The 13,920-nt window shown below is 40.2% G+C and overlaps 1 protein-coding gene across 4 annotated transcripts in view; it reads right to left on the bottom strand.

Annotated features, from left to right (window-relative positions):
- Positions 1–13,920, bottom strand: part of ttc27 (tetratricopeptide repeat domain 27) — a 115,824-nt gene that overhangs the window by 17,351 nt on the left and 84,553 nt on the right. For 2 of the 4 annotated variants that reach the window (XM_008306832.1, XM_008306833.1), the window contains exons 13-16: positions 7,459–7,686; positions 6,504–6,602; positions 4,806–4,858; positions 2,626–2,791 (exon numbers count right to left, since the gene is read on the bottom strand). In XM_008306832.1, the coding sequence (XP_008305054.1) occupies positions 2,626–2,791; positions 4,806–4,858; positions 6,504–6,602; positions 7,459–7,686 (546 nt within the window). Of the gene's footprint in view, positions 1–105; positions 159–2,625; positions 2,792–4,805; positions 4,859–6,503; positions 6,603–7,458; positions 7,687–13,920 lie in introns of all 4 variants that reach the window. The other 2 variants (XM_008306830.1, XM_008306831.1) reach the window with 1 other exon arrangement.

The raw sequence follows: 13,920 nt of genomic DNA, 5'->3' as shown, positions 1-13,920 counted from the left end.
AAATCCTATTAATCAAAACCCAACATTTTACTACCTGGCACACACACATTCTTACTGTGAATGCAAACACGTTTGTTCTGTGAGACACACCACACTCATACTCACTTCATTTGGAGGCGAATATAAGCTGTAGAGAGGTTGTTCCACGCTTCTGCATTCTGAAAGGAGGGTGGGGGTAGAATGGGGGGTTGAGGTGGAAGAAGGAAAAATTATATGTCAGATCCTATAGTAGAAAAGTAAAGACAATACAATGTTTGACTTAACACACAATAAAGCACAAAGGCAAAGGCTGCATCTGTGCTGTGAAGAGTGACCATAAAGCCCCTTTCAGACATGCACTCCTTTCCAATAATCTGACAGCATCTGAAAGTATCACAACATTATTGTAAAGAAGACGCACAGACCCCTGAAAAGAAAGAAGAACATAAACACATGAAGTGTGTTAGTAAGGTGCTGTGCCTCCACGTACGGCCAGAACAGCAGCAATGCATCTTGGCATTGACTCTACAAGAATCAATTCAATTTCAAATATATGTATGCAGAGTTTTGATAACAGTGGTGGAGAGCACTGTCCGACACAAATCCAAAATCTCCCATAGGTGCTAAACTGGGTGAAGACCTAGTGACTGGTCTGTAATTCACAATTCACATCCTTTTCATGCCCATCCATGCATTCAGTGACCCCTTGTGTCCTGTGTGGGGGAGAAATGTCATCCTGCAGGAGACAACTTCCATCAGGATAGAAATGTTTCATTATAGGATGAAAGTAATCATTCAGAAAAACTTTGTATTGACTTGTAGTGGGTTTTTTTCCCCTGTAGAAAGACACGTGGACTCAAACCATAGCAGCAAAAGGCCTCCCTCAGCAGAACAGTGCTTCCAGATCCCCTCACTGCAGGAGTCAAGGGCTCCGTTTTTTTCTGTAATTAGTCACACACCTGTATGTCTGAATGACAAAATGCTCATTTTAGTGGACTGATGCAGCTAGTGGTGTTATGTATNAAAGAGACATTTAAAGAAAAAAAAAAAAAAAACACATTTCAGTGTGTGCACATACACTACAATAGGCCCAACATTTTCCTAGCCCCTTATGTTCTGGCTCAGCCCCTGATCCCTCCCAATCCTAAAAATGCCAATGTTGTACACTTGACGATCACTGCGAGTGTGCGCCGTGAGTACGCTTTATATACTCCTTGCATGGGGTGACGCAAGTGTGACACACGCCCACTGTGCGTTTGATTTTGTTCGTGAGTTGTGAGTGCGTGCGTCACACTTAACACACAAGGAGCACTTGCTTCCTCATTGTGTGTAACATGTGTCTTAGACCACAGATTTTCTTCCCACGGTGCCTTAAAAATTGCACATCTCACTTGCAAACTCCTTGCGGGGGGAGCAAGTTACACTTGCGGCGTCAATGTTCGCAGAGATTTCGTAGAATTTGTTGAACATGTCCAAAATCCTTCGTATGTGCTTACAGGCTGTCTTCAACTATTTTGCAAGACGGACTTGTATGGCACCTGCATGTAGGAGCCTGTACAGCTGGTTGTGGCCGAGGCTTATTCAATCTGTGGGAGGCAGCATTCTTGCTGGCAGGATGGGGATCAAATATTTATTTCCCCTAATGAATTGGAAATGAATTTAGAATTACAAGATGATGTGCTTTTCTAGATTGTTTGGTTGATATTCTGTCTCTTCCAATTAACATAAACCTACCAATAAAATTCAGTGGTGTGCTGTTAGGGCCAGCAAGGNTGCACGCTTTTCCAACCTTTGTTTGAACTTCTTGCTCTACAGAAACAAATGATACTAGATCTACAGTTTCATTTATAAAGTCAATGATGAAATGAATTCATTATTTTCATCTAAAATGTAGTAGGCATAAGCTAAAAGACTTAGAGTTCATATATAAGGCTAATTGACCTACATAAAAACTGTTTTTCACAATGCCAGGTTGTAAAATAACAAAATGTTGTCATTATTGTAACATTAATAGTTTATACCCACAACTTTTCTGAACCTAAATAGCAGAACAATGTACTTAATAGAATAGAAGAAGCTTTCCTGTCATCGTACAAAAAAATACAACAGATTTTTTTAATGTAATACTTCTATGTAAACCTGCACTGATTGATTTTTAACAGCACAAACACGCTGTATAATGAAACACTGTCTTTTGACCCTCAGAAGTCCAGTCAGTTTCTGGGCGTTTCTTTGCTCCAGTCCCATTTTTGTCACTGTGAGCTCATTTTTCAGCGAAACCCTTTTACGCCATTTTCATGCTCTCATCTGATACTCTGTTGTAAAAATACCCATTAAAGCTTTGGCAATAATTTTAACATTTTATAGTGTGTTTGTAGTATGTTAGCATTTAAATTGCCAAATTTCAGGGCAAAAAAAGTTAATTCAATTAAACGAGTTAACAATACAGCTAGCTGGTTTGCCAGAGAGACTCAGACCTGCAATGACAAGGTCACGAGGCAGCCAAGCTCATTTGATAAAGAAAAAACAATGCAAAACAAAAATGAGTATTTTTACCTCGGGCTGTGTGCCAGGAGGCTTCAGCAGAATTTTCCACTAGTACACATACTGATGTCCCTGTAGAACACATTAGGTGCAGTCATTTACCTGGATGTCCTTGTAGTTCTCCCTCAGGTCCATCAAACGGTGGTAGGCCTTGATGACTTCAGCAAAGTCTCCGATGTCAGTGCTGACAACGATGAAGTTCTCCCAAATCTGCCAGTGTTCGTAATTACACTTCAGGGCTTCCTGGAGGGTACGGAAGGCTTTGTTTCTGCCAATGAGGATGACAGGAGGAGATGGACAAAGAGAGTCAGCGGTGTATGACCAAAGTTATAGTAATATTCATTTCCACTCAGACAACTCACACAAACCTTTTGAGTTATAAAGTGCTTGTGCTGAATTGGCAACGGTAAGCAGGTATTAATAACGGTTTTCTTGCTTTGCTTTTCAATTTCAGGCCTGAAAGCACATGGGTCTGCTGTGAACAAAGGCTCTCAGGCTCTCTCTGTGCTCTCAGAGCCTCCCCTGCTCGGAAAAAACACAAGATCCATGTGTGTGTCTCTGCACAGAACGGAGCCATAAAGAACCTGGGCTTTTATGAAGACTCTCACACAACCCGAGCCTTTAGAATCTTCATGACTTTTATTTGGATACATTTTACTGAACCATCATATGGTAATAATTTTGTACAGTTTTGGTTCTATTCTGTACAAATTCTGAATTTGTGTTTTGTCTGTTTGCATGTTGTCCTTGGTTGCAGAACATATCATTATTTTGCTCAGTAAAATATTTATTATATTATATTATATATATAATATTAAGTGGGCACTTTAAACCTGTACTGGTGCTTACTAATGAAAATCTACGTCACAGTCAAAGGCATGCAGACATGATCAAGAGGCTGAACTGTTGTTCACATCAAACATCAGAATGGGAAAAAAGTGCCTTTAACAGTTGTGACTGTTGATGTCAGCTGAGTCGGTTTAAGTGTTTTTGAAACTGCTGATCTCCAGAACTTTTACCATAACAAAGTTTACAGACAGTGGTGTGAAAAAACATCCAATAAGGGACAGTTCTAAGATGATTGTGGGACAGGTCAGACAACTTGGAAGTGGATGGGCCACAGCAGAAGAAACCAACAAAAAAATAAAATAAAAAAAAATAAGAATAAAAAAAAGAACAACACCAACAACATTTACCACAAAACTTAAAATGCCCAGTCAAGGCTCCCCCCTGCCCCCCCCAAAACAACAACAAAACAACAAATACTAAACTCATACAAGAAAATAATCACCCTAATGCATACAAAGTACAAACAATGCAAGGATCAGAAACAAACCCGAAAACATACAACAACACAGGAGGAGGAGAAGAGCTGAATGAGCATTTACAGTTTGATGGAAGATTTAATTAAAGAATTTCCACAGAGCTGGTCTCCCAAAAACATTTAACATTGGGACGAAACCAAAACGATGCATGTAGATGCATGTTAAATTTGCTTAAAATTGAAGGTGTAATATGGAGTCTCTGAAAAACTAGATTTCTGTGGTTTTGGTTTTGACTTTGTTTTCTCACTTGTTTGAAATCAGAGCAGCTCAGGTTCCCTGTTTCCATGCACCAGAGCTGTGCAACATTTAAATGGAAATGATAATTTCTTGCTCATGTTGCCAGCACTGCCAGTCAAATCTGATCAAACCAAACCCACACAGTCCAGATGAAAACGATTAACATATTTTTAATGTCTTTAAAAAAGAGCTTGGGATGTTTTCTCCAAACTTTTCCTTTCACTGTTGCTTATAGTTTTAATGTTTTTAAATGATTTTACGATGCTCCAATGGGCTCCACAATCATCAGATCTCAATCCATTTTGGGGATGAAGTGGAACAAGAAATCCACAGCTCCACTGTGTGGAATCCCAAACTAAGAATGTGTAACTAAGGCACACAAAAGTGTCAGAAAGGTACAAGAGCAGTCTACGCCATCATGTTTTGGTAGCTAATTATCAGTAACAGCCATCTAAGACACCTGGACTAATCGCCATAGATTCCCTGATCTTTACATTCACACTTAGAGGTCAAACATGTTGGAGGAGCACAACTTATCTTGAAAACTACTGGAACAATTTACATTACATTAACTGTTGATATGATGGTTTTGAATGCTTTGCAGTGGAATGCAAAAAATCCTATTAATCAAAACCCAACATTTTACTACCTGGCACACACACATTCTTACTGTGAATGCAAACACGTTTGTTCTGTGAGACACACCACACTCATACTCACTTCATCTGGAGGCGAATATAAGCTGTAGAGAGGTTGTTCCACGCTTCTGCATTCTGAAAGGAGGGTGGGGGTAGAATGGGGGGTTGAGGTGGAAGAAGGAAAAATTATATGTCAGATCCTATAGTAGAAAAGTAAAGACAATACAATGTTTGACTTAACACACAATAAAGCACAAAGGCAAAGGCTGCATCTGTGCTGTGAAGAGTGACCATAAAGCCCCTTTCAGACATGCACTCCTTTCCAATAATCTGACAGCATCTGAAAGTATCACAACATTATTGTAAAGAAGACGCACAGACCCCTGAAAAGAAAGAAGAACATAAACACATGAAGTGTGTTAGTAAGGTGCTGTGCCTCCACGTACGGCCAGAACAGCAGCAATGCATCTTGGCATTGACTCTACAAGAATCAATTCAATTTCAAATATATGTATGCAGAGTTTTGATAACAGTGGTGGAGAGCACTGTCCGACACAAATCCAAAATCTCCCATAGGTGCTAAACTGGGTGAAGACCTAGTGACTGGTCTGTAATTCACAATTCACATCCTTTTCATGCCCATCCATGCATTCAGTGACCCCTTGTGTCCTGTGGGTGGGAGAAATGTCATCCTGCAGGAGACAACTTCCATCAGGATAGAAATGTTTCATTATAGGATGAAAGTAATCATTCAGAAAAACTTTGTATTGACTTGTAGTGGGTTTTTTTCCCCTGTAGAAAGACACGTGGACTCAAACCATGGCAGCAAAAGGCCTCCCTCAGCAGAACAGTGCTTCCAGATCTCCTCACTGCAGGAGTCAAGGGCTCCGTTTTTTTCTGTAATTAGTCACACACCTGTATGTCTGAATGACAAAATGCTCATTTTAGTGGACTGATGCAGCTAGTGGTGTTATGTATCCAGTGTTTGTAAAGGGCTGTAAAGACCTCACCAAACTACATGGCCACAATGTGTGTGTGTGTGTGTGTGTGTGTGTGATCAGAATCTGAATCAGTTTTATTGTCAAGTAGGTTTTCACATAAACGGAGTCTGACATGATGTTTTGGTGCATAACAGCAAACACTGACAAATAGAATTTCAAAGAAGAATGAAAAGATTATTTTAAAAAAAAGGCCAGTGTTGCAAGTCAACAGACAGTATGTGTTCTAAGACAATGAAAAGCAAACAAGATGATGTAGTCACTGGAATTCTGTTCTGTGTGTGTGTGTGAATTGATACAACTCATGTTGTGGCAACCGTCTGCCTTTTGGGGACAAAGAGTCCCAACAACAGAAATTGTTAACTTTGATCATGTTGATTTTGGTAGTGTTAGGTCAAGGTTAAGGGAAATGCTAGGTTTAGGTATAGCTTCAATTTTAGTAATAGTTAGGGTTAGGCATGTAGTTATGAATAGTTTAAACACGACATGTTGTAGTATGTGTGTATGTGTAAACATACCATTCTACATTTGTGTGGAGAGACTCTTGTTTCAAACCATAGCGAGAACATCCTACATTGTAATAACTTTCTGGATGGTCCTCACAAATTCAGAGAGCTGTTTAGGGGTTCAGACTTGGTTTTAGGTTGGTAACAGGTTTAGTGTAAAGGTCAGGGTTGAGGTTAGGTATTAAATTGTGGGGTAAAGGGCTAGAGAATGCATTATATCGATGAGTGTCCTCACAAAGATAAGACAGTGTGTGGTATGTGTTTGTAGGTACTTACATCTGGCTCCAGTCCCACACACCTCTGGAAAGACTTAGCAGCTCCCTCATAGCCCTCCAGGGCAAAGTAGGCACAACCGAGGGAAAACCACACACCGAGCTGTGCAAACACACACACAAACACACACGGGGGAAAAACAATAAATGTGAATCAAAGTGCAGATATTTCCAAACGAGACCCTAAAAGCTGTAGTTAAGTAGCAGATTATTTAAATCCTGATAAAGCGGAGAGTCTCCAACCAGGTTACCTGTTCTGTAAAACTCTCACACTGAGTCTTGTGTTTGTCTCTAAAAACTTGAGTGTATAACTGCATCCAGGAAGGATTAAAGACAGAAAATCCAGCTGCTGGATCTGTGACAAAGGAATGTACAGGTCTGTGTCCAGTGATATGGCTGTTAAGGTTACACTGGGATTCCTTCAGCATGTCATTTGAGAGAGATAAATACATCTGATCCCAGTCTTCAGTGAATGGGTGCCCAAGACAACAATAAAACTGGTCTCGCTCGTAGTGCAGAAATACAATTAATCAATGTGCCTGTTCTAATGAGCACTAAACACAAAGCATAGCTGAGGCTGATGTTGACATCTCTTTATATTACGGATATATAATTTCCTGTATGTTTCCTGAGAAAGCTTTAGATGCTATTATGTGGGGTCGGCAAAAGGAAAACATTGTGTTGAGTGTTTATTCCAATTAACCACAAATGTGACTTCTGTTATTCTAGTTCAGCTAAAAATAGAAAAAATGGGACATTTATCTACGGGAAAGCCTATAGTGCAATATACAGTATACAGAAAGTTTCCAATTATGAATCAATAATAAATACATATTCACTTTGGTACATTACCAATTAATAACAGCTAACTCCAAAAACTAGACAAGTTAATGAGGAATTGATTGTTATTATTCTGCATACAGCACAATGTGTGTACAATGTCAGTGCTTTGCTTGTACCTGCATGCAGTTAATTTTGAGCGACTGCTCAAAGCAGTCGACACATTGCTGGAACTCCTTGTTGTGGAGGTGCAGCAGAGCTTTGGAGCGCATGGCTCTGGCACTGCGTCGACCCGACACCTCCCATGCCCGGTCGTAGTACTGATGCTCCCTCAAGATGTCTCCAAGTAGACAGTACAGACTGGGCGTCTCCTTCTTCTCTAGTTCCCTGCGCACTATCTCCTCAGCCTGAGCAAACACATGGCAGAGGAGAGGGGAAGTCAGAGCGGAGGGGTAGGCGGAAGGAGACAGCCATTGTAAAGAAAAAGACATGAGGGGATGTTTGGAATGATAATTGTGTTGCAGTGTTGATGTAACAGTCAGAGTATACAGATGAGCCAAAACATGACCACTCAAAGATAAAGTGAATAACACTGTCTTGTAACAATGGTGCGTGTCAAGGTCTGGGATATATTAGACGGTAAAAGAACAGTCAGTTGACATACAGTGACGCCTGCAGAAATGTTTTACAGGGATGGTGAGATGAGGCCACTAAAAATGTTGGGCTGGCACAACATATTCATTTGTTTCTTATTTTACAGGGAAGATCACCAATTATGTAATGTACAGACTAATACAAGTACAGTTAACATTTTGGTTGTTAGGGGGCCCACTGTTTAAAATAGCCTAGGAAAAGAGGTGCTGCTGCATTTGAGGAAAAAATGTCCACCCACAGACAAGACCTCTAAAGTATATTTATGATTTCAATATTGATAATAATGTCCTTGTCTGACTATTTTGTTTAACTACTGCAACCTATGATACATATTAACTAGCTGCTGCTTGATGCTGCACATATTTAATAAACTCAGAGGAAAATCTCTTAAAAACAGCTGTTACGGTCTGCATGTGCAGATCTGTCAACAAAAGGCACATATTGTGTCTTTTGTGTCCTCTGTGATGTTCAGCCACACAGATGACTGACTGTTGTACTCATGCTGCTTTTATGGCAGACACAGTAGATGTGTTCAGTAAACATCTCTGAGATTCAGTGAATTAACTTGACTTGTCAGATCTGTGGTGGCCACAGGGACTTTTCATTGACAACTGAAGGCCCCATTGGACATGGACCAAATTGTAATGACCACACTACTGGGCCGGATCAATCAAAGCAGGAAGTTTTGTGGGTTTCTCCCAACCAGCAGTGGTGAGTATTTACTGACAGGCCCATGGAGGGACCCAGTGGCTGATGTGCTCCAACAAATCTGATCCACAGTGGCTCCAATTTACAACTTCCAGAACTTAAAGGATTTACTGCTATTTTCGTGGCGCCTGATACCACAGGATACATTCAGAGGTCTGTGGAGTCCAGGCCTCGGTACATGAGACATAGTTTGGCTGCATGTGAAAAATCAACACCATTGGTCATCATGTTTTAGCTCATAGTGCAAACAAAGTCAAACAGGTTGTACGTACAGAAAGTACATGGGCAATACAGACAGAGTCGTGGTAAGGAAATTAAACGTAAAAACACAGGTTGAGATCTGGGATCTAAGTCTAAAAAGAAAAAACAGAAAATTAAAGTAAGGATCCTGTGACAAGCAACTGTCTAGTCACCTGTGGACATTTGTACCCGTTGCACTTCTACATGCCCCTACATGCTTTGGATTGTGGCTCACACTGTTGTGAGGGTAGAATAATGAGCAGATTGTTTTCTCTTTTCAAATCCCTGTATCTTGATTTAGATTATGAATAGCGCCAATGCAACCAGTGCTGGGCTGAGAGCCTCTGAGGCCTGACAGAGCCGAAGTTTCACTGCATTCCTTTGCTGAATTCTAATGTTTTGGGGCTGACACTGGGCCAAGAGCCAAGCCAGCCTACAAACAAGAAACCCCACCTTCCTTATCTAAACAACAGTACAACATTCTACAATTAAAGATAATACACAAAGCTTCTGTTACAGCCTGTACACTGAAGATAATCCACTGTCATGGTCTAGCTAACATGGCTGATATATAACTGAAATGAAATTTTAACCCCAGTTCTAACATGGAAAACAATTATATTTGGTCTGTTTGAACCCAGAGAGAGTAACACTCACTGGATGCAGCTGTCATGAACTTTGAATTTAAAGGATGATTCCAGTTTATTCCAAGCCAGTGTATTTATTTTAAATGTGTCTATTGTGTTACTGTGGGTCATGCTAACTTTGCAAGCTTCACCTCAATTGTAGAAATAAAGCTCGCTAAATTCTAGCTTATTTCAACTTTGTAGACCCTCTTTTCATAGATGCGTGACTCTTGAGAAAGAAGAAATCATGAAAAAGTTTACAGGTTCTGTTTCCTTTTTCTGAATGAGTGTTTGACCCTGAAAGCATCATGTTATGTCATGTGTGGGCCAGACTTCGTCTTGTACAGTCAGACCGTTCTCTGGTGCTGACACAGGGCTGTGGGGAATGATCTGGCTGCACCTCATTATCATTCTGATAAAAAATGGGAAATGCGTTCTGGCATGTATGTGTTTCTTTAAACCAATCATAATTGTCGTGAGTGAGGATAAAAACAGGATGCAGTTTTGGTGTTCACTTGAATAGTATGTGAGCGTTTTGGTGGAACATTTGCATGCAGGGAGGCGAGCAATGCCATTAAAACAAATAATTAATGGCAAATAAACTAACAAGGCTGCTTTATTGCACAGTCTAGACGTTTAGCAATCCTTTAACTGTTTAGTGTGGTAGTTTACTGTTCAGAGGTTGTTGCTGTTGTTTCCCATAGTGAAGGGGATTTTTAAAAAGTTTAACTCCCACAGGATGTTGTCACATGAAATGTACGGCCTTGCACGCTTATACCCGTAACCCACATCCAATGAGTCAGACTCAGTCAGACTTACCAAGTGGATACGACAACAGAACATACGGAAAATGAAAAGCTATCCACAGTCTTATATGTATCAACAAACTGACTTGCATGGATGAATATACAGGTAAGTAGCTTTGCAATGCAGGCCCATGTGGAGAAAGCAAAGTTAGCATGACCCATACAACCACATCAGCCACATTATGGGAAATATCGCAGGTTGAAGTAAATTGTAATTATCATTTAACGATGCAAGTCATTAGTTATTTTATCGTAACATATGAACAGCAAAAACTAATTTGTCTCCTTTCAGATAAAATCTGTGAAACAAGCAGCTGTTAACAGTGATACACAGAATCAAATGAGCTATATGATTTCTCCCTAGAGAGATGGTTTTAACATGATTACTAAATAAACAAAAAGTTGCAGAAAAAAAAGCCTGAAACAGTTCTAGTAGACATTTTGACAATGATAGACACTTGACATAGCCAGTAAGTGCAACAGGCTTGTACTGGAACAGGGTATCATTCTGTTCCTCTATGACTCTGGTATCCATTCAGCAAAAACAGTGCTGACATTTACCCAAAACGTAGTGAGCCATGCTAAGCATTCTCTTACTCATTTACATGTTGTATTGCATTATTTTGCGATACAATGTCATTGTGGTAGAGGAAAGCAGGAGAAGAGTCGTGATTCCACTTGAGAAAAAAGAAGCAGTATTGGACAGAGACCAAACCATTCCAGACAAATGGATTGCCTTGTTATTTCGGACCCCAGTGAGTACAGAACATGGACTATTGGCTGGAACTACTTCAGCACATGGTTTAAGACAAGAGGGGAGCATGAGATTTTTATTGTTATCCAAAAAGTCAAATTGGAGACCCAAAGCAGGCTGTAAGTGAATAACAGAGGCCTGGCAGCGTGCAGGAGTCCTGCTGAGGGCTCTGAGCAGACAGGAAGAGTTAGACAGCAGGTCAGTTATCAGTCTCAGCTCACGTCATGTCTGCACATCTGCACCTAATATGTGTTTTTACACTGACATATATAGGCTGTATGGGATCTAACAGATATGTAATGCTTTGATCTGAAGCTGACTGCTTGTCTGAATGCAAACATACTGTGATATGAATGTTAACAAAAATACCAGTTTAGTACGTACACCTTAGTATAATTCTAATCTGCACAATGCAAATTAGAAATACTTGACAACATCCAGTTTCACAGTCTACATAGTGGATTGAGTTTGTCATCTAAGAGAAGCATGAGCAGTTTCATCTCTGAGTTTGAGTGGTTAGCACGGTTGCCTCACAGCTCAATGGTCCTGGGTCTGAATCTGGGCCCGGGATCTTTCTGTGTGGAGTTTGCATGTTCACCCTGTGGGTTCTCTCCGGGTTCTCCAACTTGCTCCCACAGTCTAAAAACATGCTATTTGGTGATTCTACATTGTCTATAGGTGTGAATGTAAGCGTGCTTGGTTGTCTGTCTCTCTGTGTAGCCCTGTAGTAGACTGGTGACCTGTCCAGGGTGTCCCCTGCCTTCACCCTGAGTCAGCTGGGATAGATACTAGCCGCCCATGACCCTACAGAGGATAAAAAGGAGCATAGATGATGAACTGATGGATGGATCTTTGAGTTTGATATTTTGGGGTCAGTCGTACAGCGGGTTGTCCATTAACGGAATTTTTGAGAGACTGAACATCAGGACAATAAACGTGATATAAATGTGAAATCCCAAGTCTCAGAATTGGGCACAATTCTTACATTTATCAAACACTGACACTGTTCATTTATATAATAAGATCTGTTCTCTATTGAAAGTATAAGGACAAAAAAGCTCATTGCAAATTTGAGAAATTAGCCAGCAGAGTGGCATGTCTTCATAGTATCACACTTTGGGAGAAAAAAAAAAAAACGGCACTAAAGATGATTAAGGTTGGGGTAAACCCAAAATCTGGCTTTGACAAGAAGGTTAAAGATGATTTGGAGTATGAACTGGTGTTTGAAGAGACTATTGTCTGCTGTACGAGCATCACATCCATGGGAGCCAAGCACATGTTTGACATCAGCTGATAAATACTAATAACATCCTGAAATTTCTGTGGTCAACACCAGAAATCTGCAGAGAGAACTGACTGCATTCTGCAGAAGACACTTAAAAACCTCAATGTTTCTGTTTACTTTTTTATAAGTTTATTGGTTTTTTTAGTCTTCTTCATTTTCTTTGTGCATGAGAGATGGGAGACAATCTATAGTCTAATAAAACATAATTTATCGAAACAGTCCAGCAGATACAAGAACAGTCAGTATATGTGAAAATAAAGAAATACCTGCACCTTCAAGACTTCTATCTGGCCATGATTTGCTAGTATGTGTGTGTGTGTGTGTGTGCGTGTGTGTGTGTGTGTGTGTGTGCATGTGTGCGCAGAGAGCGGTGCAGAGAGTGGTGATGTAACACAGTAGCTGGTTCATCCACATCAAACAGCAGATTAACTCTTCTTTGAGTTACTTGCCCAGAGTGGATGCGTGTGCGCCTATGTGCATGTGTGTGTGTGTGTGTGTGTGTGTGTGCATGTGCGTGTGTGTGCTGTATATGCAGCATGAAAAATGGCCTTGTCTGACGAAGAAGTGCTGGGTATTAAATGGTCCCTCAGCTCTAACACTGAGAGCACAGTGAGAGCTCCCACAGGACAGAGATCCAGCTGTGTCGGTGTGTGTTGGTGTGTGTGCGGGCAGGTGTTTTGTAGTTGTTAGGCTAATGGTACTTATTTGGAAGATTTTTACACTGGGAGACAGGAATTTACTACTTACTCTGATGAGGAACTTTCTATGACCAAATCCATGTATGTAGCTCATTGACAGAAATTCCTTTTCACCAATGACAGGTAACTGGCAACACAACATGAAGCATAAGCGCTGTTGCTATGGTTACCCTCAGTTTTACACATCTTGTCTATGGACTTAGAACAATAACGACAGGGATTAATAAAGCAATCTTGCCACATTTTTCTCTACTGTATGCTCTTTTTTTCACTGCATTTTTCCTGCAAACAGCTCACCCATAGCTAGAAGCCGAGAGAACTCTGAAATGTCTTTTGTGCAGTCTGACAGTTACACCATAAATACCAAAACAGAAAAACATGAGTTGAATTTCTTAAATATTTCATTTCTCAAAAAATAAAAAATTAAAAAAATAAAAACAAAACAGAATCAGCACGTTCTGCATAGATCTAAGTGTGCACAATTAGTAACAATACTGGGGTAAATGGAGGCTTTACATGTTTCGATTTTTAATTTGTTTCCACGCCTGTCTCCTGTCTGCTTAGTGTCGACAAAACCTGCAGTTTAGCCCAGTTCAGATTAAAAATGACAAAGTTTTGGGTCATTTGACTGTTAGTCATGGCTGAGCTATTCATAGCTTCTCAGTAATGCTGAGGAAGGCAGGATTTGTTTTGTTTGTCCACAGCAAATGTTTTATTTTTGATTCATTTTCAATAAGCTATCTGGAGTACTGTGCTGTTAATAAATTATCTCAATTTTAAGTGTAGAACTGGTTAAGTTTTGTGATAGAATGATAGGTCACAGTGGAATAGTTGGTGGGTTTTACAGTTTCTGGCTCTGACCAGACAACC

The sequence above is a fragment of the Stegastes partitus genome, unplaced genomic scaffold (genome assembly GCF_000690725.1).
Source record: "Stegastes partitus isolate 25-593 unplaced genomic scaffold, Stegastes_partitus-1.0.2 Scaffold47, whole genome shotgun sequence".
NCBI classification, from domain to species: Eukaryota; Metazoa; Chordata; class Actinopteri; family Pomacentridae; genus Stegastes; species Stegastes partitus.
Note: the sequence above shows the minus strand (reverse complement) of the source record. Positions and strands in the feature narration are given on the sequence as shown.